Consider the following 24,995-nt stretch of genomic DNA (forward strand, 5'->3'; position numbering starts at 1 on the left):
CCAACAAATCCCCTGGCCCCGGTGGTCCACACTGATCCAGACTCGCTCCACTGAACCTGTCCATACTCTGTGCTTGCTGTGCTTGGTAAACAAGCGAAGGACTCCAGAGACCCTCTAGCAGTTCATAGTCCCCCTCAGACAATGTGGAACATTTGGAATGTCTTCATCTCATCCACAACTGTTGTTGTAGATTGTTTTCTCCACACAAGACAATTATTGTCTGACCTTTATATAATAAGCTGAGGTGAGCTTTAGATAAATGCTCTGTATAGTTAGGGGGGGGATGGACAGCTTGATGTCAACACACAGTTTCCCAGCAAGCAAAAGGACATATTGTGCTTTTGATATCACTGCTGTCAGGCATCGCTGCTGCCTAGAAGGAGAGATGAACCTCTAGTGTGCCAAGATGTCACTTTAAAGTGAGAATTGATTAGTCCAAATGAAGGGCAGGGGCTCCTTCCTGGGCAATAAATGAATGCTGCAAGGTGTGACAAAGAACCAAGTTCCTCTGATTAACACCGTGGCTGACAGCAAGCACCAGGCCCGACCGTCACATCAAAGCTGCCAAAGACACAAGCAACCAGTGACATTTCCAATAGGAAAAAAGCACAATCTCTATCCTTCCTCCATCATCACTAACTTTACCCCATACTCAGCACTGACCATTTAGTCTGAATTGAGTCATACTCAATGGGGGAGGATAGCTTTGAAAATAGCTCTTTATCTGTGTGTTGCTGTTTTTCAGAGAACACAAAAGGACTGACGAGACAATTTATCTGTAGATTCTTTAAAAGAAAAAGAAAGGCAAAGAAAAAAGGCAAGCCTACCTGATGTTTTCTATCTCTTTTTTCATGAGGCGCTGTCTATGCCTGCAATCCCTTTATCTGCCTTTCATTAGCGCCTCGCTCGCCCTCTTAGTAGGGCGGGTGTCTGGGAGACAGTCACTTTCTCCCAGCCTGTGATGTTTCTGCAGATTACAGAGGGCCTTTGAAGCCGCTGCACTCCTCATTGCCAGGGCCTCAGACAGGCCCATGCCATCTGTCAGATTGACGGCAAAGTAGCGGAATGGGGCTGAGACACCCTCTGTTGATCCACACTTTTGTCTTTTATGTGTCACATTAGGATGTCGTGCGGTAGCCACACCTTTGTAATCTGCTGCTGGGACTCGCCTGAAAGACTGGCCTCCGCAGCATACAAACACACACACACACCCATAGACAGGAGAGAATAACGGTCCTCCGTAATTACTCTTACCTGTGGACACCAGCCTCTAAATGAGACAATTACCGTCATCCCCTCACAGTGATCTGTGGTTTCCTCCCACTTTTCCAAGGCCCTGGAAATCACTATCATGTGGCTCTTTTTGTGCCTAAGCAGTGGGAAGGATTTGATTGTTCATGAGTTTAGGGGAAGTTTGTCTGTTGCAGCCTGAAATATAATGCAAGAAAAGACAGCTGCAACTCAAGTAAGGTTTCTTTTACAAGACAGTTGCTACTACATCAGTGATTTGGAATGCGCGTGATCATACACCACTGTTCTCTCCTACTGTTGGTACACCTGATTGGTCCTAATTTAAAACAACATGGCATACACACACGTTATATCCTGCAGTTTCAACAGTCATGATTTCAGAAACAGTCCATGGAGGTTGAATGAAGATGAGTTTAGAGATGAAGAAAGCGTTCTTCTTCATTGAACAGAGGAGCCAGATGTTCCTAGTATTTTATATGCTGATATGATAATCCAGTTTCAGTGCTCTGGTTACTTGGATTAACATGGCAGAATAAAGGTTTATGTTTTATGCTTGATTTTTCAGGATTACAATTATGTGGAAAAAAGGCTGGATTTATTGGATTTGATTGCCTTCATCATGTTTTTTTACTCTTTTGTTTTCTCACTTAAATTATGACTGAATCATTGCTGACATGCACAAACAGCTCACTTGGGACTTAATTAGGTTGATAGACAGTTAAGAACATAAATACATACTGTATTGTCCTTTTTTGCCAGGGGACACTTTGCAATTAGTTGAAGTGTCAGCAGGTTACGAACAGGTGCTGCTTTGTTATTAACGGGCCCGCAAGCTAAGATGGATGACAGCTCCTGTTCTGAGACACCTTGTTTATAAGGACTCAGGTTTACATGTTTTTTGAGGAGGGAGGGGTCCCTGATAAACTTCTGAAGGAGAATGAGATTACAGGCAGCGCGTTTCCACCTCAAACGGTGCCTCTCTCTGTGTTGGGATGATAAACTCTCATTGAGTTTGCAAAGACCATTTCCCAGCGGCTGTCTTTCAGTTTATATGAACTTTTCAAACAGCAAAGGATCTGACGGGGGATCGTCACCAAGCTCGCAGGCTTTGAACACGTTTCCCCTGTGTATTTTTCCCACCCTAGGCCCACTGTCTTCAGAGGCTTGGGGAGAAAAAAGTCTCAGATCGACAGAAATCAGCGGGGTCCCCCCCCACCACCATCATCCCCACCCTCCTCCTCCACCCACCTTGCTTGTCCTGTCACACATGCTCACACTCACACATTTATGATGCATGTAAGCATTTTGATGTGTGTGCCCCGTAAACACACACACAGCTTCCAACAAGCATCCCCTGTAGAGTCACACATCAGACCAGCCTCTCTTAAAAAAAACTCCCATTATAATGGAGTTTTCAAAAGCAGAATAATACATTAAGGACCTTAAAGAAAGCAGAGGGTGACATTAAACTACAAAAACATTAGGAAAGCTCCATGAAATATACATTAGAGTGAGTGGATCAGAGAACACTGGCTAAACATTAAGGATGGCAGATGTTAATAAGAACACATTCAGTAACTTCGAATAGCTGCATCCTGCTGGCCCAGTGATCTGCGGGCCTGTTTATCAGTGTGACTGGGAACCTTTATTACATTACTATATTTCCTGTCACTTTACTCTTATGTTTGTCTAGAAGAGGCTGCATCAGGTATTGTTGGACCAAACAGTACTTTCTACATTTCATGCAAAAGTTTGCGTTACAAACGCCAAAAACACACAGGAACAGGGAGAGTAAACAGAGCAGCATGCAGGCCAGTGACAGCTGTTTGCCTTCTACTGAACAGTGTACATAAAAGTAGGATGTCTATAGAGAATAACAGTGAAAGTAGTTTTAAGATCAGTGCTACATGAAACAAACAGATGAACAGGGTCGTGGTACTCCCCTATGCCAAAGATATTGCAAAATTTTCGACACCCAGGATGCACTGGGCTTGATTCCAAAATGGAGACCAGGAACTATGTTTCATTATCATTTCTACATATCTTCTACTTTAGCTGCTGACAAAACAATACACGAACACTGCTTAGAAAGAGACAAATAGGAGCACTGGAAAAATCTAATTAGCAAGTGTCATGTTTGCATTTGGCTCATTTGACCTGACAGGGGATTTATCCACTGATGGCAACAACCAGATATTAGCTGGTGTTTTTCCCAGTGTGAATGGGGCTTAATTAAGTGGTTCTTACAGCAATAACATCTTCCCAGACCTTCATCCTCAGACCTGGGTGGGATGTCAGAGATTGACAGGACTGGAACACCATGACAATGGCGAGCAACAAAAATTGAGAATCAAACCCATACACATGAAGTGTTTTGGTTGCAGATAAAAATAGAGTCACCACGCACATAACGCTTTGACGAGGATGAGTGATTGATGCTCAAAGATGTTGCCATGACAGACTGGCAGGCTGGAGAAAAACACTGAGGCAGAATGATTGGCTTCTCCTCTTTGATGTTTCTGTCTGACTTACTCGTGATGGCTGGTTACATCTTCAAACCCGTTGTGCGTTGACAGTTGTAATGACCCCAAACATTTCATCTGTCATTTCTGAGCAGTGCTCTGACAACTTCTACTGAATAGAATAGCTTTCTATGACCAAACTTCATGCTGTGTTTTCATATCTATCCATAAGGACAGACGTTATTAATTTCCATTTGTCACAGGCTTGAAGTTTTTGATGCGGTTACTTTAGAAGAGAGAAACAGTGCAAATATCAAAACACACTGAAAGCCAAGTGTTAAAATACAACAAAGCAGGGTTCAGTTTTAATGAGCTTAAAGTGAAACGTAAAGAAGGAAAATAAGGTTTAGTAACAGTTCAATCGGGATTTTTTCAACACCTTAAAAATGGTCTCAGTCTGACATAGAGCATTTTATCTCCAAGGCGGGTTCAGTCAAACCATGTGCAGGACAGATAAACTGTTCAAAGCCTGCCTTTGTGTGCCTGTTTGTATTTTTGTTGTGTATATGTGCATAGACCAAAACATCCCAGTTCTATCCCATCTGCAGAGCGGGCAGCGGTTTCCCATGGTTCTGTTGGGATGGTCTTTTTCATGTGTCTCTGGGTCCCTTTAGCCCCTCTGTTGTGACAGAGGATAATGAATTTCACAACATCTGCCATTTGTTAGCCCTGTTTGGTGTAACTGATCTCCTTTTAATCCGTGGACTTCTAACGCGTGTGCAGCTCCGCAGCTGGACTGAAGCAGATGGATCCCACGGCCTCTCTGGAGGTGCAGACGGGAGTCTGGCACCGCCGCATTCTGCATGAGACACTGCCTGCTACTACTGACCAGTGTACTCATTACACCACTGTCTTGTCAATAAAATACATTTAAATTAAGTTTGATTATGTTTTTAATGTGTTTAAAAGTTTAAAATATGGACAAGAAAATCTCATTATACATTTGTTGCATTAAGCAATTAGCAAATGTTTGCAAATGAGGAGGTAGAACTATATTTTCTACCTCCTCTCTGCGTAACCTGCACATTCTGAAGGAACAATATCTCCACAGAGTTCCACACATAAAAAATGTTGGCCTTGTTATTGTAACATTCTCAATCAGAGTATCAGATAGCAACCCGAGTGTATGTAAAGAATGCACAAGAGTCCTGGTATTTCATGCCACAGATCAGGGCGTAATTTGTTAAGGATGGGTTTGCTTAGATAGGAGACTCAAACATCAACAGGGTGTCAGAATCACCTTTTCATCTGAAGGCAGGAATGGCTGAAATGGTGGATTCAGTCAATCTTCATTCCTTTCAAACCTTCTTCCCCCCATCCTTTGCCCTCTTCATAAAACCTGGAATGTGCTTCAAAGAATGTACACTATCTTTCCTCCATGAATAAAACATCTGTCATTCATCAGCCCAGTACAATATGTGCCGATTTAACAGAGCATAACAGCTCTGCAAGGCAGAAAAGCTCCAGACTGTACAGAGCCCAGCGAAGCCCAAATCCAAATAAAGTGACATCTGTCTCCCTCTGGAGCTTGGTCTGGTTTATTTAAACAGGATATAGTTGATTTGTTTGTGAATTAAAGATGCAAGGCCTTTATGACAGTCTAGCACTACAACTATCTAAACTGAAAGAGTAACCATGCAAATACAACAGTATTTGAGAGGCACATACAGTGATCTTACACAACTTTACACAACATGGGCTTCCAAATTGTTGCATGTGTTAATATGTGTATGCGTTCTCCATTGTGTTTTGTCTAAGAAAGATGCTGTATTTTGTGGTACAGTGTGCAGAATAAGTTTACACTGTTGTCCCTCAGTGGAGCAGAGATCTTTTGTTTTCCTATTTACCTCCATAATTATTAAGCCTCCATGCTGTATCTAGAAAGCGGTGCTGTAATAATAATATAAAATACATACAAATATTTTTAAAATAAAACTCGCCTCCTTACAGACCTTACAGACAAATTTGTGTTCAGAAATCCATCGCGTAATAACTGTTCTGCAAAGGTTGTGCCGTTTTATTTTAAAGCTTATTCTGCCTCCTCCTGGCTGAAAGGTTGGCTGTTTTATCGAGTGTTTTACCGCCTCTCCGAGAGGTGGCGCTGTAGGCCTGTGTGCTCACCTCCTTTGTACTGCTTCCGCCATTACGAATATCTAAAAGCACAACCGGCCGGTGCCTGATCAAAATACAAACAATGGGCAAGAAGCATAAAAAGCACAAGTCCGAAAAACACGGATATGAAGGTATTTAATTTCACAAAAAACAGCAATCTAACTCGTTTTTTATTTGTGTGTAAATATATAAGCTGGGAAGCCTAGTTTAGGGTCTGATAGCCGTATTAGCATGAGTATCGTACTAGGATGCTAACTTAGCTCATTATTTAAGCGACTGGCTAACTTTAAAGTTACCACGGGGCTTGTTCATGAGTGCATTTAGCACATCTTTTGATTAGTTCCACACAACGCGTTAAGATTTAATACAATCTTCGTTTGTACTGCAACCAACAGCATTATAGCTGCTTGCTTGTAGCATCACTGAGCTGTCACAATATATCAGTTATCATCCCAGCTGAATACAGTTACTTCGATAAGGCGAACTGATTGATTCGGTACCTGCAGATTACGGAGAGAGGCCGCTGAAGCTGGTGTTAAAGGTGTCCGGAAACGAGGTGACTACAGGAAGCTCGAGTCTGGACACTTTTTATGACGACCAGCCGGCGGATCATGACAAACCCAAAGACAAGAAGAAGAAAAAGAAGAAGGACAAAGAGAGGGGCTTTGGTTCACCAGAGGATGACACAGGAAAGAAAAAGGTAAAAAACACACTAAGGTTTACTTGGTCTCTGCTAATTGACCACATGGTTGATTTAAAGTTTGTCTTGTTTTAACTTAAGATGTCAAAGAAGAAGAAAGGACAGGATGCAGATGGAGATGATGACCGAGAACAGAGCAGAACCCCTATTCGCTCAGAGCTGGATAAACTAGAAGGTTGTTTTAAAATATTTTTTAGTTTTTGCCAACAACTAAAAAATTCTAATGCTGTTTGTTTTTATTTTTTAATGCAGAAAAAGAACAGACTCCTCTACAGGAAGCCCTGAACCAACTCATCAGGCAGCTCCAAAGGTGTGTTCTTGATCCCCCCAGTTTGATTCTGTAGTGTTACTTGCAGCATTATTAGTGTTGCAAAGAACATCTCTGTGTGTTTCCTCTGTAGGAAAGACCCCAGTGCATTCTTCTCCTTTCCGGTAACAGACCTCATTGCCCCTGGATACTCTTCTATTATCAAGCGTCCTATGGACTTCAGTACCATGAAGGGCAGAGTAAAGAAAGACTGCTACCAGTCATTGGATGAACTCAAGGTACAGTAATATCTGCTAGATGTGAAATCATTATATTCAGAGTACAGATGTATAGGAGAGAAGTAGTTTAATATATTTAAATATGTTTAAAGAAAGCAGCTTTTGTCATATTCCAGATTTATACATTCTTCGATGTACTTAGATTCACAAAAGCTGTTGTAGTTGTCATATTGACTTGAGATGTGTTGTTGGTGTTGCAGGTGGATTTTAGGATTATGTGTGAAAACGCCATGATTTACAACAAGCCTGAGACCATCTACCACAAAGCAGCTCGGAAACTGTTACACTCTGGAATGAAGATTCTGAGCCAGGTATAAAGCTGAAGACTCATTTTACTGCCCTTCTAGGCCAAATGCACTGTGTTTACATGACACGTTTCATCATTTGAGGATTTAATTATAACCCATAAATTCTGTATATTATGTTACAGAATTATAACAGCAGTCATTCTGAGGCTGCTGTGTTGAAAACATAATTTTATAATTGCAAAGTTTTCTTACAAATGTTTTTTTTTCTTTTCTTTTTCTTACAAATTATTAATTTGCATCTGACCATATATCACAAGTGTCAAAGTTAAAGTGACCAAACCAAATGTTGTTGTAATACTGTATTACTGCGTTGTACAGTGAGTTTCCTACTCTCACTGGATTCCTTCATCATTTTTGCAACAGTCCTTTTCCTTCACACACAGATATAGAAAAGATGCTCAGTGTATTTGTTGTTGTCTCTACAATGCCACTAAGTGACCCTGTCTTTGCAGTAATGCAACAGATGGGGGCAGCACACAACCAAAAATGACCTCATAATGATTACAAGAAGCAGCTTATTCAGTTTAAGTGAAAAAAATGTTTGTTTTTTTGCAATAGGAAAGGCTGGAGAGCCTGAAGCAAAGCATAGATTTCATGTCTGGCCTGGATCCTTCTGTCAAACAGCCCCTAAAGTCTGAGGAGCAAGGGGGCACCAGCCAGGACCAGAAAAAAGAGGGACAGAGAATCGCAGACGCCAGCGAGCGCTCCCAGACACCAGGCACTCCCAGGTTCTTTATTATTCTGACTTTAATCAAGACACATTTTCTTAAGCACTTGTAGCTGCTCTTAAGCTTAAATATTCCAGGCTAAGAAGAAATGGGATGATACTCTTGAATATGTATTTAATGTTTAAGCCCACTAGTGTGCCACAGTTAGATCAAAGAAGCAGAACAGTTTTCCACAGTATTGGTGAATAGGTTTTTCCATTGCACAGCTGAAGGCGGAGAATGTGAGGAATGCCTGGCAACATGCTGGGTCTTGTTTTCTCTTGTGGCTGTGCATCGTTTACATCGGTGTATTCACTCAGTGATGTAACAGAAAGTGACGCACGAAATGATGATGTTTTTGAATTCTCTTTCAGAGAATCAGTTTAGAAAGCATGACACCATCCAGGTTTTCATTCAACTACTTTCTTACCCCTTTAAAAATCTTGGTGTTTATTGACGTCAGTGAAACCTTACAGGTAGTTTGAGGAATAAAAGTAGATTGGAGGTGTTTAATGAACAGAAAAGCTCTTGCTGATTTCCTCCCTGCAGTATTTTGCTGCTGTGTGCATGCTCTTTGTTGTCGTCACAAAGGAAAAAAAACTCTTCATTCATGGTCAAAGTGTCTCATCTGCCATCTTTCAAATTGCATTTCCTTTGCAGACAGGATAAGGACTCCAAGGACGAAGCGGCAAAGGCAGAGAAAGAGCTTGAGGAAATCCGTAAAGTCATTGAGGAGTCTGGAGGAAAGCTGTCCAACAGAGTGCTGCAATGTGATGTAAGGATGCAGAACTGGACTTAGAATTACTTCTAATTAACATATTTACTATTAGACTAGTATCTTCAAAGAAAAGCAGGGAATGAAAGCTTGTTTAATCATTTTAGGGTTTTTTTTGCTCTTAATAATAGATCAGATAGATTGTTTAATCACACCATTTCCTGCCAGTGAAATGATGATATATGACATTTGCTGTATAGTTGGAGTTTGGAAGGCAGAAGTCAGATGGCTCCACCACTCTGGCTGTCCTCAACCCAGCAGATCCAGCAGTCGGTGGTAGGTCCATTTAAAAACCCTGAACAGTCAGTCAATTCATTGGTTAAGTTGGAAAATTACTAAGACTTGGTCTCCTGCTGCAGATGCTGGTTACTGTCCTGTGAAACTGGGTATGATGTCCAATAGGCTGCAGAATGGTGTGAACAGCCTGCAGGGCTTCAGGGAGGACAAGAGGAACAGGATAACCCCAGGTACTGTAGTGATCCACCTTTTTTCTGCACATTGGTAATCTCAAAAACTTCCATGGTAGACAATTGTCTTGTGTGGTACACGCTCTCCACAGTTTCTTACATGACCTATGGGCCATACACCTCCTACGCCCCCACCCATGACTCCAGCTTTGCCAACATCAGCAAGGAAGACTCTGACATCATCTACTCTTTCTTTGGAGAGGAGTCCAGCTTGCAGGGCTCAGACGGGTATGGAGAGCAGCACCATAGACACTCCTGGGCTTTGTAGCATTTACGCAAAATGTCACTTGAGACATTCCGAGCTGATTACTTTCCAGATGTGGTTTCTTCCTGCAAGTTTAGTCTAGAGAAGATCAGATGTGAGCAGGGTGTCATCCCAACTGCAGCCTATCAGCTCTTATTCTCTTTATTTATACCAGGGCAGCCAAGCAGCTAGGTGAGGCTTATAAAGAATCCTGAGCTACCTAATAATGCTAACAAAGACACTGCAAAAGTTGCTAGATTGGAAGATTGCACAGACTTGTCAAACAAAACTTTAAAAGGTACAGGTACTGTGTCTGTGTACTGTACATTATTTCTGCTTGAGCTTATAGCAGCTAACTGGCTAAATATGGATATAGCTGTTGTGCCTGCTAGGGAGAGGTCCTTGGCTGACAGGTGACATTAAAATTGTTGTAAAATATGTTGTCAAACAGCAGACTGCCAACAGCCCAAAGAGAAGAGCCAAGTGAAACCCTCGGGGGTTTACATTTATAATTGTTAAGTTTATTTCTTAAATCATCTGTGGTTGTAGTTGAGGTAGAGAAGCCAGTATGAAAAAACTATTTCCCTTGCTAATTTCTTCCAGTATGCCGTTGCAGCATTACTCCCTCTCTTTATGCAAAAGCAAAAATGAAAATGACTAATTATTGTAATTTACTCGCTTGTCTCCGTCTGTCTGTGTAGGAGGAATTGTCAACAATGTTGATATCAACTTCTTCTCATTATTCTTACTTATTCAGATGTTTACACTGCTACCACCAAAAAATCAGTAGTGCCAATTGCGTGTGTGTGTGTGTGTGTGCTTGTCTGAAAGCCTGTCAGAGTTCCTGGCCAAAACAGATGAATATGTGTACAAACAAGCCGACAACCTTCTGGATGCAATGACCAACGGAGAGCATTCAAAAACCTTAAAGGAGAAGGACCCAGTAAGCACCTACTGCCACATATTACTGCAGCACAGGAAGGATTTATTATTAGTTCACTGAATAAATGTTTGTTTTTGTCATTTTTACATGTCCTGCAGGTGAAGGAAGCAGCAAATACACAGGAGGACAAGGATGACACAGAGGTGAGAGCTTCTGCTAATCTCAGGCCAAATCCCAGATAAAAAGCTCCTCTGTCCTCAGTGGTAAACGGCTTCTCTCCATTGTGCACACAGCCCTGTTGAAATAGACATTAAGTGTAGAATGACAACCACCAGCATGTGCTATGTAACACAAAACCACAGTCAATGATCCTCTTCAGAGCTGTATGTGATATTTGAAAGAGGAGCTCCTGCTGTTCAGTGTAAAGCACATCACATGTTCTTGTTTTGTGCCCCATATGTGGATATTTCAGTTAATTTGTGTTATAGATGGCCTCTGCTGATGGTTGCTGCATCAACCAGCTGTGTCAACATAGCAGGGGCCTGCAGTTAGCTGTGATCCATCCACGCATGGAAAGAACATTTCCCATCTAAACAGCAGTGCTACTTGCTCAAGGCCTGCTGTTGGAGAATTTGGAGACAACTATGTTTTCTTTGACTGCCCGCTGGCTGCGAAGCTGAATCACTACTCAGAGCAGTGGAGGACACCAAAGAGCAGGCCCGCCACCAGGCACACAGCAGTCCTCTGTGCTGCCTGTTTGCTGTTCTTGGCTGTTTTCCAGTTTACACTCATCTCCTGCTCAGATGCTGTAGCTTTTGATTAGGTTTGATTTTATTGGAGTGAAGAAGCAGTGTGACAAAGGAGGTTTCAAAAAGCTGGGATGATTCTTTGACCTGTCATCTGTCCAGTGTGGAATGCATTTAACTGACTCAACATGTTTCCACTCTTGCTCTCTCAGGTAGCTGAACCCCAAGGATTCAGCAGGCTGGAGTTCCTGCGCTCTGCTTCGTGCGTGCAGATGGGTGAGGAGCTCTCTGGGGGTAAGACTTCAGATGTTTGTTTTACATTATGGGTTTTGGGTGACTTCAGATCACAGAAGTACTAAGAGAACAAAGATCTTGAATTCTTTTTTATATTGTTACGTAGTATTTCAAGCATGTAAGCAATGTTGAACTAAGACACTGATCTACTCTGCACCTGCTTGTACACTGTCATTTCTGCTGCAAATTATGCAAATTAAATCAACACACATTCCTTATTGTAAAGCACTGGCCAACCCTCCTATTGTGTATCCTCTAAGATCTTTCCAACAGCCCATCTGTTTCTTTCTCTTGCTCTCAACACTTGTTTATTGAGCTGACTGAGGGGCTGTATCAGGGCTCAGGGAGAATAGATGTATTGTGTTCAATATGTGCGAGTGGGGCTACTACAAGGTAACCGGAGGAACCCAGAGGAAGTATTAACTGCGTGTTTGTGTGTTGTCTGCTTACCCACCCCCTCATCTGCCACAGAGGCCCTGCACTTCCAGCAGAAATTGGACGAGACTACAAAGCTACTGCGCAACTTGCAGGAAGCACAGAATGAGCGTCTGAGCGCCAAGCAGCCACCAAACATGATCTGCTTGCTGGCCCCGACTGCCAAGGAGCTGGAGCTTGGTAAGAGCCTCTCAGTGCATGGGCTTCTTTGTTCCTCCAATCAAGCCATTGCCTCCAGCTGTAGAGCTCTAACAGCACTCCATTTACCTCTCGTGTCCATGCTACACAGGTGTGGTTTGTCTCTTGGCTCAAGAATTAACTCCATGGATGAAATCATTAGTTTTGTTAAGGATGTAATGCTTGTTGAAATTGTTAAATTTGGAAACTCGCAGTGCACAGAGCTCTCGGCTATGAAGAAAATAAACATCTTACCCAACATAATCGAGAGCACCTTTACTAAAAAAATAAATCTGCCTCCCACTTCTTTCTCCTACCTTTACAGCTGAGAAGGTGACGGGGAACTTGGCTGAGCTGACTGGTCAGGTGGCCCCATGTGATGTCAGCAGCATCTACGGCATCAGGAAAGCCATGGGCATTGCTGTACCTCCAGAGTCCCTTGAATCCTTTATAGACCTCACTACAGGTAAAAGACTTTACTGTGTAATACAGCTTCACCCTATTTAAACTAAGAAAAACATAATATTGCAATTTAGCCCAGGCTTGCTCTTAGCTACATATTTCTTTATGTTTTCAGTGAAGGAGATGGCGGAACCAATGGAGACACTGTCCAGTTGTCCAGAGGCTGTTGCTGGTATCGCTGTCTAATGAAATTCTAACCACGCTCGTTCAGTTTAATAAATTAAGTTTTGTACAAACGATGCTTTTTGTGTGACATTCGTATGCATTTCAACCAATAAACATTTTGATAAAAACCTTGGCTCTTTTGTAACAATGCATCACACGGTGTGGTCTTAAGAAAACATTTATTACATTCTGGTAACTGTACAAAAAGTCAATGTCACATTTGTTCCCATAAAGGCCAATACATTATTATGTAACCACCAGGTAAGGCCACAAGACAACTCAAGTTTCAGAGGCACAGAGAGCAATCCTGATCATCTGAGCTGGAGCCAGAAACATTTACAGCAGGCAGGTTGGTGGATACCAAAGACAGCGTCGCATATTTCCCTCATTGCAGCATATATGAAGACAGGCAGAAAATGACACATTGAATTCTTACCTAAGCTGAACAAACACTTAGCTGATTACATAGAGTGGATGGATTTATCCATTTCATCCTGAAACACAGTACATACATAATATTAACAGGTTGTTACTATAGCCAAACTGGACAGCTGTAACCTACAGGACATCAGCTTGATCAGACAGTGAAACTACTACAGCTCATTTCTGACAACTGCTCAGTTTTACTACCTCACATTTGTCTTGCTCATTACACAGTAACAGAGCAGCGTCCATTGTTTCTCAAGCAGGAAAGCGAGCTTGATTTTAAATTATGATCCAAATCTTCAAATATAACAACTGGCAGTACAAAAGCGATCAATCACTGGATGCAAATGTGTGTGACAGAATAGAATAAAAAAGGATGGTGATTGTACATACTGACCATCTCCTCAGTCATCATCTGACCCAACGGAAGTGTTGAAAGTTAACTTTCACCACACAGTAGTTCCATTAAGTTCTTCATCAGCAACATCAAAGGAACACAGCTCTATCAGTCAGGTCAACCCTGAGGAGTCTGTAAACTCTTGCCTTGTGCACATGAGTCTGTCTCCCCGTCTGGTGGTTGTGATGGCTGGGCCTCAGCTCAGCCCCATACCTTGCTGCTTGCTCATGTCGGTACACACAAAGAAGGTTTTCAGCTCCCCTTTTCCCTTCACATTGATAAATCCTCGACACTCGCATGAGTACCCCAGCTTGTGTAGCACTTCACACGTTTCCTCTGTTACCTGGAAAGCAAGCAGAACACCCGAGACACAGCTGCATTTAAGATACTGTGCCATTTTAAAAGGCAAATGTTTCAACATAAAACTCAAATTACAGAGCCAACTGTGAGACCTTACTTGCAGCAAAACAAAGTCAAATTGTTTTTGATCTATCACTGAATGTGCTTTGAACATTAAAGTTCAGTTACAGTGGAAAAAAAAGTACATGTACGCTCATTCTGTGAGACTTTCATGTCTGTATAAGGACAGCAGATTGTTACGTTGCTGATGAGATGGATAAATAAAACAAAGCAAATCCAGTAATGGTGTTGTAATTTACTATATAAAGCAAAAAGGCTGTACAAGTCACTACATGTAACAGTTTGACCCTGAAGAACAACGAAATGCTGAACATACCTGGATCTTCCCCAACTCCCCAGTGCTCTCCATTCTGCTGGCTACATTGACCGTGTTGCCCCATATGTCATACTGAGGTTTTCTTGCCCCGATCACTCCAGCTATCACTGGGCCATGATTTATTCCTGCAAACAACCAAGGGTGCAATTCAAGTTTTGTGATGTTCATGAGCAGATTTGCAGAAAAATGTATCATTTAAGATTCAGTTTCATCCACCTGCAGATCTGAGACTGAGAAGAGAGGGTTAGATGTATCAGAATGGAAAGTCTAATAAAAAACTTCAATTCATGAGTACAATGATGGTGCAATGCAGTCAATTCTGTCAAGGACAAAGGAGCAAGCGAAAGAACATTTCTGAACTGAAACAGGCGGCTTGGACATTACTGTATCTGCACTTAAAGAGATTTAATACACACAGAGTGGAAGTCATTGTGTTTTGTTTTAAAGTGGCATGTCTAATGTGTTTAGACAAAGTGTTAAAGACAGCACCGTGATAAAGATGATTTATACCAACCAGTGTGACATTTTACTGTTTATCCCTTTTGTATGTTTTTATCTCCCAAAAAATGTAAATGTTTGAAACAAAACTCTGAGATGTCTGCTAAGAATCATCTGTCTGAGCTTGAGGGTTTTTCATATTCATGCAGAGGTTCTGTCTCTTTCATTATTTCATGTATTCAGGTTTGCCATAGCAACTCAGTGTTACAAGAATCCATAAAGCAGATTCTGTACGTTGCTACAAAACATTACAGCACAGGTATCTGGTGGTAGGTAGTTTCACTTTATCTAGTGTAACAGTTAAATATTTAAATGAATGCAGCTGTAACAGCACCACATTACGTCAATCATGTACACGGTAACCAAGGAAACCTGACGGGTTATTGTGCCAGCCTTAACAGAGAGATACATTCAGTGCACTGCCATATTCATTCAGTGAAAGGTTTATGCTCAAGCTGCCAGACACTCACCCACACGAAGCCGGAAGCTGTTAAAGGAATGTCTGTTGATGCCATCCAACTTGCCAATCAGAGCGATGGCAAACTCCACCATGATCCCTATCTGGGCCTGCTGACGCTCTTTGTCCTGAAAGAACACAGACTTGTTTTAATCCACAACCTCATGCTATTTTTCTTCTTCTTCTTTGTCAAATTACACATCAAGTGTTGTTGTGGTGGCACTGAAACGGTTAAACTTGAAGTGATCCAGGTCTGACCCTGCTCTGAAGCAGTTGCTAACCCACCTGATTGTTCTCCTGACCAGGCGTCCCACTAAGCCCTGCAGCAGCCATGTAAGTGCTGCCAATTGTCTTGATCTTCTCCACACCGCTGAACTTTGGTTTGGACAGCAGCTGTGGGATACAGGAAAACATAAACAAAGATACGTGTATGTGGAAATGTTATCGTCCATTCAACATTATCAACGATTTGTATCTTAGTCCCTTTCCACCTTGCTCACCTCATCAAAGTCTGCAATGATCTCGTTGAGCAGTCTCAGGCATTCCAGGCCCTCTTTGTTGATATCACACTCGGTATAAAATTCTTTGAAATCTGGCACTGAGGCGAACATCACACACACACAGTCATAGGACTTGTAGTAGAGGTCCTGTTGGTAAAAACAAATAAAGTTTTAACAAGAATCTGAAGCATTCTTTTGTTCTGAAAGGGATTAAAAAAATATTTCTGCATTGTTACATGTACGTTTAACACATCTAATTAAATTGAAGCATAGGGTACTATTATAATACAGTCATTGTCAGCGATAACCTGATGACCCCACAAGAAAAACAGTTTGCACTCTGAACACGAACAGCATCATGTTTCACTCCGGGGGCAGGAAAGTCCCCACTGCTTGTATCTCCTGGAGTGTTATACAGCACGTAGTGACAATTATATATATATTACATACAGTAAAACATTAGGTAAACTATATTAAAAGGAGACACTGGATTGGTGTCCTGATGTTAAATGTTGCTTTCTTTGTTAAAACAGCAACATAGACACTGATATGAGAACAACACTGTAAAGGTATTGATGAGGTTTACAAATGGTTTGGAATCCGTTCTTTAATTGAGCCGATTCCTCTACAAAAAAACCTCACCTCGTTCTTCTTATTCTCCCCGAGAAACAGTGCTGCCACATGGGCCGGTAACACATTCTCCAGCAGCAGGCGGTTCAGATTCTCTCTCGTCTCAATCTCATCCTGCTCTGTGTGATTTTTGTACTTTAGCAAGAAGTCCTGGCGGAAACAGGATTCATTCTAGGAGGCAGAAACACAGACAATGAAAGAACTGTTAAAGGAACTCAATATTTCAGCTTGACTGCAAGAGGAAGTGAGGGATAAGAATGAAAAAATGTCAGTACCTGTTTTGAGATGATGAGCATGGTGACCAGGAAAAGTGTGATGTATATGCAGCTCATAATCTGAGGGTGTTTTACCAGCCCGATGCTTTTCAGCAAACATCCAGAATCTCTACAGCAGAACAAACAACAACATTTCTTATCCAGGACAACACAATTCATATACGATCTCTCAGCTCAAACAGACTCTGTAAGGTCTTTCAATGGGAAACAGACTGACCGCCAGGCCTGATTATTGTTACCGTTTTAAGGTGGCTTATAAGAAAAACAAAAAAACTTGTTTCAATAATGCATTCATGAAGAAAGAAATATTCCTTATCCTTCATGCTCACCCGCTGCAGTTTGCACTGTCATTGATCTGAGCATTGAGGAATGTTTCATAAGCCTGAAAGAGGTCAACCCTGGTGCTGAGGATGATGATGTAGTATGCTGTGGAGGCCACAGTGAGGAAGAGCACTTTAAGCTCAAAGCTCACTCGCAGGAAGACTCCACATGCAATGAGTGATAGGATACAGCAGTAAACCGAGTACTAAGGGACAAAAAGAGAAAATAAAGCAGACATTGATAAGAAGGGTTAAAATTGAGACTACGTCTGAACATCAAATTGCTCATGGGTGTTATTACATAGAAGTCTATCACTCACAGGCAGACAGAAAAGGTTAGCCATATCTTCTTTCAGTTCCAGTTCTTTTGGTTCACTGACGAAGCACTGCAGGGAGTTGAAAGAATTTCACTGACAGCTACCTCAGGACAGCAGGCTTTGATGCTTGGCATGGCAACTACGAAGTGCAGCTCAGCTAGAAATAGCAAGTGTATATATAATGGTTCTCTATGAGCACTCAACACGTGTGGATAGTCTTACCAGATTGAACACTGCCAAAATAATGATGACCGTAGTAGTGATGGTTGCCAAAGGGAGGCGCAAACATGGCCGTTTCACAACTGCCTCTGACAGTGCTGGCAGCCACTGGCACCTTGACATCTTCTCTGGAAACAGGCGCTGATTTGGACAAAAAAACCAAGGTAAAAACACCAGAAATAAGATATAACCAAAGACTTACAAAGAGCATTAACTGTTTTTTTTACAGCCAGTCATCTGCAGACAGCTTGTCTGAGTGATTCACAACTAGTTATTTCCAGTGAAGGAATCTGCCTAAGAAAACACACTGAATGTCAGATGTCACCTTCCAATTCAGTAGAGCACCTGTAGAAAGCTGCAGCTCACTGAATGCTGAAGATAGCTCTGATGACATGTTTCCATTCTCACAGTCTAATTGTGGCACAGTATGCACACGACAAACATCTTTTGACCTAATCACCTTTATATAACATGCCTACAAACCTCTGTTAACAGGCTGTAATACGCATTTGAATTGGGGCACAGTAGAACAGAGGTATTTTAACCATACATTAAAAAATAAAATATTATTTTTAAAGGTTTGTTATTACATAAATTTAACATTAAAGATGTTGAGTTGTGCTTTGCGTTTTGGCTAATACAGCTCAAATAATGGGTAGAATGTTTTTTAAACCGCTAAAAGCACATGACAAATTAAATAATTAAAATCTTCCTGATGGCTTATATTATTCCATTTTCCTGTGTGGCCTTCACGCAACTGGAACATAATAATCTAGAAACGAATTTCACATTTAATTTTCCCTTCTCATACACAAGGAAATTAAATTCAATGAATAGCGCTTTAGAGCAAAACACATTTCAGACATACACATGAATTGCAGAGCTAGGCAAAGCCAATATTACACACACACACACACAGCTACATAACAAAACATTTCACATATTATATAACATAATATTTTAAAATGTGTTTCTGGACAAATGAAATATTGATGCTGATGATGCAGTTGCTGTATGGAAGTATGATAGGGATCTGGAAAGAAACTTAAACCAGATCACATTGACACAGGATGTAGAATGTGACTGTAAGACTTAACACACTGACCTGCAAATGACCTGCAAAACAGATGGCCAGTGCCAGCAGCAGGATGCAAAACAACACTCCAAACGACATCCCCAAATGCTTTCTGGCTTCTCTGACGGGGAGAAAATGTCAAAATGCAGTTTTTTTTTACACTTTTTTTAATCAGCGCAAATGTCATCTTCATTGAAAATCTGAATATACTCACTTCTTTGTGACAAGCATCTGAACCACAAAAATACAGAGAAAAATGAAGGTGGCACAGCCGACATAGTGTTTGAACTTCCGTAAGTCCAGGGCTCGGTACTTCGAAGAAGAAACAGAAAGCACACCTGAATTTCTTACTCAGAACACATGTTTTAACAGATTTGTACAACAATGTAGCAATATGAGTGCATTATATACTCCTGTGCATCCAACTAACCTGTTTTTCCAGATCTTTCTTGGGAAACCAAAGACCTAAACGGCTGCTCTCTTCAGACCTAGACCACTGCCTGGAGAGAGGAAGGAAGGAAGGAAGGAAGGAAGGAAGGAAGGAAGGAAGGAAGAAGGAAGGAAGGAAGGAAGGAGGAATAACAACAGAATAAATAGAAAAATGCTTCTTCATACTGTATTCTGATAAGTTCTGGGAATATTGTAAAGAGTAAATCAAAACAATACACAAAGAACAGAATGGAACCTGCTCCCTGTTGGCACACACCTGATGCAGTAACATGACACAGTGGTTATATCTTGATAAGAAAGTCTGATAACTGCAGTCTGTTGAACTTGTGATGGCATTAAGTCAGTAAATAAGTGTTAGCTGCCTGAAGGTTGCCGATCATCCAGAAGGGTAAACAGGACTGTATATATGATTTAGAACAGAGCCAACAGTACCCAGACCTTTATTAAGCCCTTTAAACTTTTGCAATATGTTTATAAGTTAGAATATTCAAAAACATTTTTATTTAAAAAAGGGCTCAGCAGCACTGTGAGAAATCGTGACTTAATCTAGTATTTACTTTCCTTACGTGTAGGCACGCAAGTCCTGGGAAAAACACTGATTTTATGCCATTTTCATGGGTTTAGAGATTTACATACACCTGCATACAAAATTAGGTATGTAGGAAAAGGGCACATATGTGAAAAAAATTTCCTCCCCTGCTGCCAATGTGGAAAACTAGGACCTGCAATTATCGCTGAATCAATCCCAGGCCAGACACTACACACACTAATATGATCTGACCCCCTAATTACATAGGTTCAGACTGCTGCTTGTTCACTGGGAAAAAGGCCTGTGGCATATTTATATACCTTTGTATATTTATATACCTTTGTATATTTATATACTTTATAAAGATGCATCAAGTCATGTTCATTCAGTATATTTTGTAATACACAATTATTACTTTCAGTCTGGAACAAGGAAATTGTTAAACATCGATCAACCGGAACATCACCACACCACATCACCACACCACAGCAAGATGGACCTACTTGTTGCTGAGCTCGTCTATGGTGGTGGTCATCTCATTGTGCAGTTCCTCGTCAAACTTGCTCTTCTGGGATTTGTTCCTGCACCAGAAGGCACAGAGTCAATTAGGAAGAGGCAGTAAGACAGACATGCTGAGTGGAACAGATGCTGAAAAACCAGATCAGGTCATGTGGGTTACTCAGGTCCAGTTAAGCTGTGCTGGATGCAACTTGGTTAATGCATTAATCTGAGCATTAGTGAGAAAGGAGAAATTATGTAGAGGGAGTGTGCTGGATGCAGAATGCTGTGAGTTAAGATGATCTCTGCAGGATTCTGCAGGAGCGTGTCTGTCATGCTTCAGCTTGGAAACCCCCTACTCTTATCAGGAAGGAAACACTCACACAGATGCACAGAACCAGATACACACAAACCTCCACCAGTGATCAGTGTTAAAAGAAGCATATCAGTCCACTAAAAGAGGATGCATGGCTTTGAGATCATGTGTCTCCCCGTTTACAAAGAGGTGGCATTAATTCAAGAGGTTGAAGCGAGGCAACTATACTAGTAGAGTGTAAAAACTCTAGAAGTCCAGTTGCCTCGCTTCAACCTCTTGAATGAAAATGACCTGGATGACTGAGAATCTTCATCGACAGGTTGCAACGAAGAAACGTTGTGAACAGTATTATACCATTGCTCAGGTTAGTGTTGGGGAAGCAAGGCTCTCCACAAAGACAGTAGTTCTCATCCTAAGAGTCAATAATATTTCATTTGAGTTTTTAAATGATTCCTTATAGAAAACAGCACAAAGATAAATGATGTCTGGGTTTTTATCTGCAATTTTAAATGATTATGAAACAGAAATATCAAGACCGTAATTATTTAAACTGTGAAAAACCTGCATCCTTTGTGTTTATACAATCAGCTGGAAGCAAGCTGTCATGTTACTTTTTGGGGTGGCTGAGAACTACTGTAGTGCCGGGACCTTGCAGGCCGCAAAGGCCCACTCACTTAGGGCTGCTGAACGGAGGGGTGGGCAAGGAGAACGGCTCTTCAAGTGACTCATCAAAGCTGTCAGGGTTCAATAGTAAGACACAAACACAAATCTTTCTTAATCATCAACATCAGAGCAGCAGACAAACCAAAGGGATTGTTAACTTATACATGTGCCATGGATATGTTAACAATTCACAAATACTTAAAAACAACAAGGTCAAAATTATTATCCCTTGCTTTGTATAGCTTCAACAAGTCTTCTGAGGAATCCTGGCACACTCTTCTTCTCTGTGACTTCATCTGATCAAATGATCAGATAATCTTTCTCCAGGTTGTCCATAGCATACTTCAGTCTGACATTTCTGCTGAGGTTGAGTTTTTCTTGGTCTACAGCCTTGTAATCCATTCATGTGCAGAATTCTAGTGACTGTCATCTCTGACACTTCCTAGACTTGGCTCAATCATTCACTTGTGTGTCCTGGCAGTTGTTCCAGGGTCACTAGTTTTCCTTTCAAGCCTTCTAAAAGTTTCACTTGTATATCCTTCCCCTGCTTTGTAGACATTAACAATCAGCAATCATTGTCTAAAGTGTTGGTGTTATTAGTTTTTTTTCTTTGCTTCAGCAAACAGAACATCTTTCTTAAGGGACGGATACTGGCACTTTTAGGTGTCTACTAGGGCTAAATAGTTGGGTGATTGTAATATTTCTAACAAATATTTTTGTAATTGTGAGTTGGTTTCAAGAGTCAAGGATTCAACATTTAAAGGTTCCCATGGCAAGTAGGCACATGAAATGTCTTATTTTAGGATTCAGTGCTTCAGTATTTCCTAATTTGTCTCAAATTTTCAACCTAATGTTATTCTTTTTTATAATATTTAGACTCATACTTTTTTTTTCTTTGGTGTAAAATACTCAAGTACACAAACATTAAATTAAATAATTACAAAGTCATCATTATGCTCTACAAACTATAGAGCATAATGATGACTAAATAAGGAGATTTAAGTCATTGTCCTTACAAAAAACGAGAACTGTTTCACTGTCAATGTCACACATCATGTTCCTTCACAGAAAGAGCCAAATTACTTCTGTAATGTTTGTCAGGTGTGACCGTGGTTAAATTGTGTGTTAGGACACAGCTGTGGGATTCTGCTCGCTAAGTGATGGTAACATCAAGGTTCTCTCAGGGCCACACCACCAATTGGTAAATCAAGGCCTCTAGAAGTAGTCTTGTACAAGCACATGTTGCTCTTTCAACATGGCTAAGGTGAAGAAGGAGCTCACGAGTGAGCAGCAAGTTCAAATAAAGGCCCTTTTTGATGCTGACTGGAGTTACTGCTGAACAGCCAAGAATTTGAGATGCAGTCCAAGCACTGTAAAGCACACTTTAGACCACCACGATGCCACCAATATACACCAGACCAAAAGGGGTGAGGTGGAAAAAAAAACTTTCAGACAAACAAGTGAAGCATCTCAAAATTTTTGCAAGGATTGTGTGACGAGATCAACACCACAATGAGTAATGGTGCAATAGTGTCTTCAGTGAAATGCCTAACATTTGCAAGAGAACACTAGAAATGGACAAAAGAAGATTGGTATAAAATGTCCAAGTTTGAACAGTTTGGCAACAAGCAAAGGGTGTGGGATGGACATCATGGATAAAAAAGTACCACAACATACTGTTGAGGCACGGGGTACCATCTGGGAGTTATCTTATTAGACAATTAGGACAACCATTCTTCTAACTATTGACAGAACTACCTGTGATAGGAATTTGCTTTAACTTTGAAAATGATGGACTGGGTCCACATAGTCCAGACCACAACCCCATCAGTCACATTTGGGTTAAGTTGGAAAATAAACTGGATATATCTATTGTACATTCAGAAGAAAAGCCTTTGGCTTAAGCTGCAGAAAACATGGGTTAACCACAGAAATTTCTATGTATAGTCAGAGAAAAAATTATTTGAACTGATTTTGCAAGTGTGCCCACTAACAAAGAAATTATCAGTCTATAATTTCAATGGTAGGTCTATCTGAACAGTGAGACAGAACAATAACAAACAGATCCAGGAAAATGCATTTCAAAAAAGTTTGCACAGTTTAAATGAATTTGCATTTTCATTAATGAAATATGCATTTGATCTCCTATCAATCAGCCAGATTTCTGCTCCCAGGTGTATTTTATACAGGTAAGGAGCTGACATTGGGAGCCCTCTCAGCTGTCCACAGAAGCAATCAATCAATCAATCAATCAATCAATCCAGATTCTAAACTCTTCACCATGGCCAAGAACAAAGAGCTTTCCAAGGATATCAGGGGAAGATGTCAAAGAGGCAGCTGGGACCATAGTCACCAAGAAAACAATTGGTAACACACTACACTATGAAGGACTGAAATCCTGCAGTGTCCACAGGGTCCCCTGCTCAAGAAAGTCTGTGGATATTTAATATTTTAGCACCGTCACTGGGATTAGGGCCTAAAATGTTCAGTCTCTCAGATAAAGAAACAATCCATGTGCATGAATATGTCATAATCACAGTCTTTGCAATTTCCTAATTGAGTGTCAAATTGCAATTTTGATTTGATTTTAATTAATTGTTCAGCCCTGGTGCAACCTTATCTCTTCTAATCACATTACTCAAGCCCACACTGTTTGTGTAGGTAAGTCCTGCCCACTAATCAGTAACTAACTACATTTTAAACATTTGTCTCTTTGCTAGTTGCTGTGTACATGACCATAAGACACATTAAAAAGCTCCCTATTTCTCTACCTTGCCAACTTGCATTTACATATAGCAGAAATAGGTTATCACTTATCTCCATACACACAACAATGTGAGAAAATCTATGTACAAAGTAGCTAAAATGACTGGCTGAACTTTGACATTATTACATTCCTCTCCACCCTGTATTACATAATATTATATGGATGATGAGAAATTCAGATGAACAACTGGAAAGGACCTGGCTAGGAGGAGCTGCTGTCAAACACTCTTCCCTTCTGAGGCAATGACCAGTAGATGCTTTTGAGTAACAGAATTGTTACCCAGACAGAGTGTGCAAGTTTCACATTCAGTTACAATCACACATATAAATTTACTGTGAGCCTACTGGCACGGATCACACTTGTATTACCTGTCAGTGTTGTTGGTGCCTGGGGCAGAACGCAGTGGAATGTCCTGGAAAACAAACAAGATTAAACAGACATTCGAGGATGTGATGACCATGTTCAACATACATGGGATACATTTTAACACAAAATCAAACAGAAATCTCTTATATTAAAAAAGCAGTGTTTGCATGTACATTGTGTGTGTGCTGTTTTGAAGGTTATCTCACCTTAAAACGTGGCTTGCCATTGACAATGGTATCTGGTGTAAAACCCTCCCGGCTTTGGAGGTGAGCAAAAGGTTTTACAGCCCCCCAGGATTCAAGGTAGCGGGTCATACGCACAGACGCTCGCATCTTCAGACCATCGTTCACCCGAGGTTTAGGTACGCTGCGTGTTTTCAAGGATGGGTCCTTAGACTATAGACAAACACACGTACAATTTGTATTACATTTATTGGTTATGGTACAGTAAAGAAAAAAAATCTGTAGTGTATCATTAAAGACAACATAGGATATCAGGTGTGAAGAAAGCAACATTTGTAACTATGCACATTTTCAAGGTAGACAGCAGAGGACTTACCCGTGGATCAATGACCAGGTAGGTCTTGACATTGAGTTCTTTCAAGTAAAGGTCTCTAAGGTGGCCATTTCCCTCTTCCACCTCATAAGCCTTGTTCAGGTGCTTCAGAGTCGACTCTGTGATGTGGACACGTCTGGCCAGTGGAGAGAAACAAATGACTAAATATTTGACATGGCTTGTTCAGACTTTTAATTCTACCACTTA

At 41.0% G+C, this 24,995-nt stretch overlaps 2 protein-coding genes across 5 annotated transcripts in view; one reads left to right on the plus strand and one right to left on the minus strand.

The window, feature by feature from the left end:
• The first annotated feature begins 5,894 nt into the window (after window positions 1-5,894).
• On the plus strand, window positions 5,895-12,868 carry brd7 (bromodomain containing 7). 2 transcript variants are annotated; one of them, XM_028401108.1, is made up of 17 exons: window positions 5,895-6,016; window positions 6,392-6,585; window positions 6,667-6,760; window positions 6,838-6,895; window positions 6,987-7,131; window positions 7,332-7,442; window positions 7,998-8,167; window positions 8,807-8,921; window positions 9,122-9,197; window positions 9,281-9,388; window positions 9,481-9,616; window positions 10,464-10,575; window positions 10,665-10,718; window positions 11,474-11,555; window positions 12,027-12,170; window positions 12,493-12,633; window positions 12,745-12,868. In XM_028401108.1, the coding sequence occupies exons 1-17, from the start codon at window positions 5,968-5,970 to the stop codon at window positions 12,813-12,815; spliced, it is 1,860 nt and encodes a 619-aa protein (XP_028256909.1). In that variant the 5' UTR covers window positions 5,895-5,967; the 3' UTR covers window positions 12,816-12,868. The 2 variants fall into 2 exon arrangements, with proteins under 2 accessions (XP_028256909.1, XP_028256910.1); XM_028401109.1 differs by having other exon boundaries at window positions 10,674-10,718.
• Window positions 12,869-12,954: 86 nt separating this feature from the next.
• The window catches only part of adcy7 (adenylate cyclase 7), a 36,690-nt gene continuing 24,649 nt past the window's right edge, over window positions 12,955-24,995 (minus strand). For 2 of the 3 annotated variants that reach the window (XM_028401105.1, XM_028401106.1), the window contains exons 10-27: window positions 24,792-24,924; window positions 24,440-24,628; window positions 24,236-24,279; window positions 21,112-21,171; window positions 20,127-20,204; window positions 19,075-19,144; window positions 18,859-18,956; window positions 18,675-18,765; window positions 17,573-17,710; window positions 17,354-17,419; window positions 17,043-17,239; window positions 16,714-16,822; window positions 16,451-16,609; window positions 15,809-15,955; window positions 15,594-15,701; window positions 15,322-15,436; window positions 14,354-14,478; window positions 12,955-13,960 (exon numbers count right to left, since the gene is read on the minus strand). In XM_028401105.1, the coding sequence (XP_028256906.1) occupies window positions 13,814-13,960; window positions 14,354-14,478; window positions 15,322-15,436; window positions 15,594-15,701; window positions 15,809-15,955; window positions 16,451-16,609; window positions 16,714-16,822; window positions 17,043-17,239; window positions 17,354-17,419; window positions 17,573-17,710; window positions 18,675-18,765; window positions 18,859-18,956; window positions 19,075-19,144; window positions 20,127-20,204; window positions 21,112-21,171; window positions 24,236-24,279; window positions 24,440-24,628; window positions 24,792-24,924 (2,074 nt within the window). In that variant the 3' untranslated portion in view covers window positions 12,955-13,813. The remainder of the gene's footprint in view (window positions 13,961-14,353; window positions 14,479-15,321; window positions 15,437-15,593; window positions 15,702-15,808; window positions 15,956-16,450; window positions 16,610-16,713; window positions 16,823-17,042; window positions 17,240-17,353; window positions 17,420-17,572; window positions 17,711-18,674; window positions 18,766-18,858; window positions 18,957-19,074; window positions 19,145-20,126; window positions 20,205-21,111; window positions 21,172-24,235; window positions 24,280-24,439; window positions 24,629-24,791; window positions 24,925-24,995) is intronic. The other variant, XM_028401107.1, reaches the window with a different exon arrangement.

The sequence above is a fragment of the Parambassis ranga genome, chromosome 3, assembly GCF_900634625.1.
Source record: "Parambassis ranga chromosome 3, fParRan2.1, whole genome shotgun sequence".
NCBI lineage: Eukaryota > Metazoa > Chordata > Actinopteri > Ambassidae > Parambassis > Parambassis ranga.

What these genes read in the sequence shown, in the direction of transcription:
- brd7 (XM_028401108.1), top strand. Translation starts at nt 5,968, where the DNA reads ATGGGCAAGAAGCATAAAAAGCACAAGTCCGAAAAACACGGATATGAA. An exon ending in CGAAAAACACGGATATGAAG is followed by an intron (nt 6,017 to 6,391) that starts GTATTTAATTTC and finishes CGGTACCTGCAG; the next exon opens with ATTACGGAGAGAGGCCGCTG. An exon ending in AGGACAAGGATGACACAGAG is followed by an intron (nt 10,719 to 11,473) that starts GTGAGAGCTTCT and finishes TTGCTCTCTCAG; the next exon opens with GTAGCTGAACCCCAAGGATT.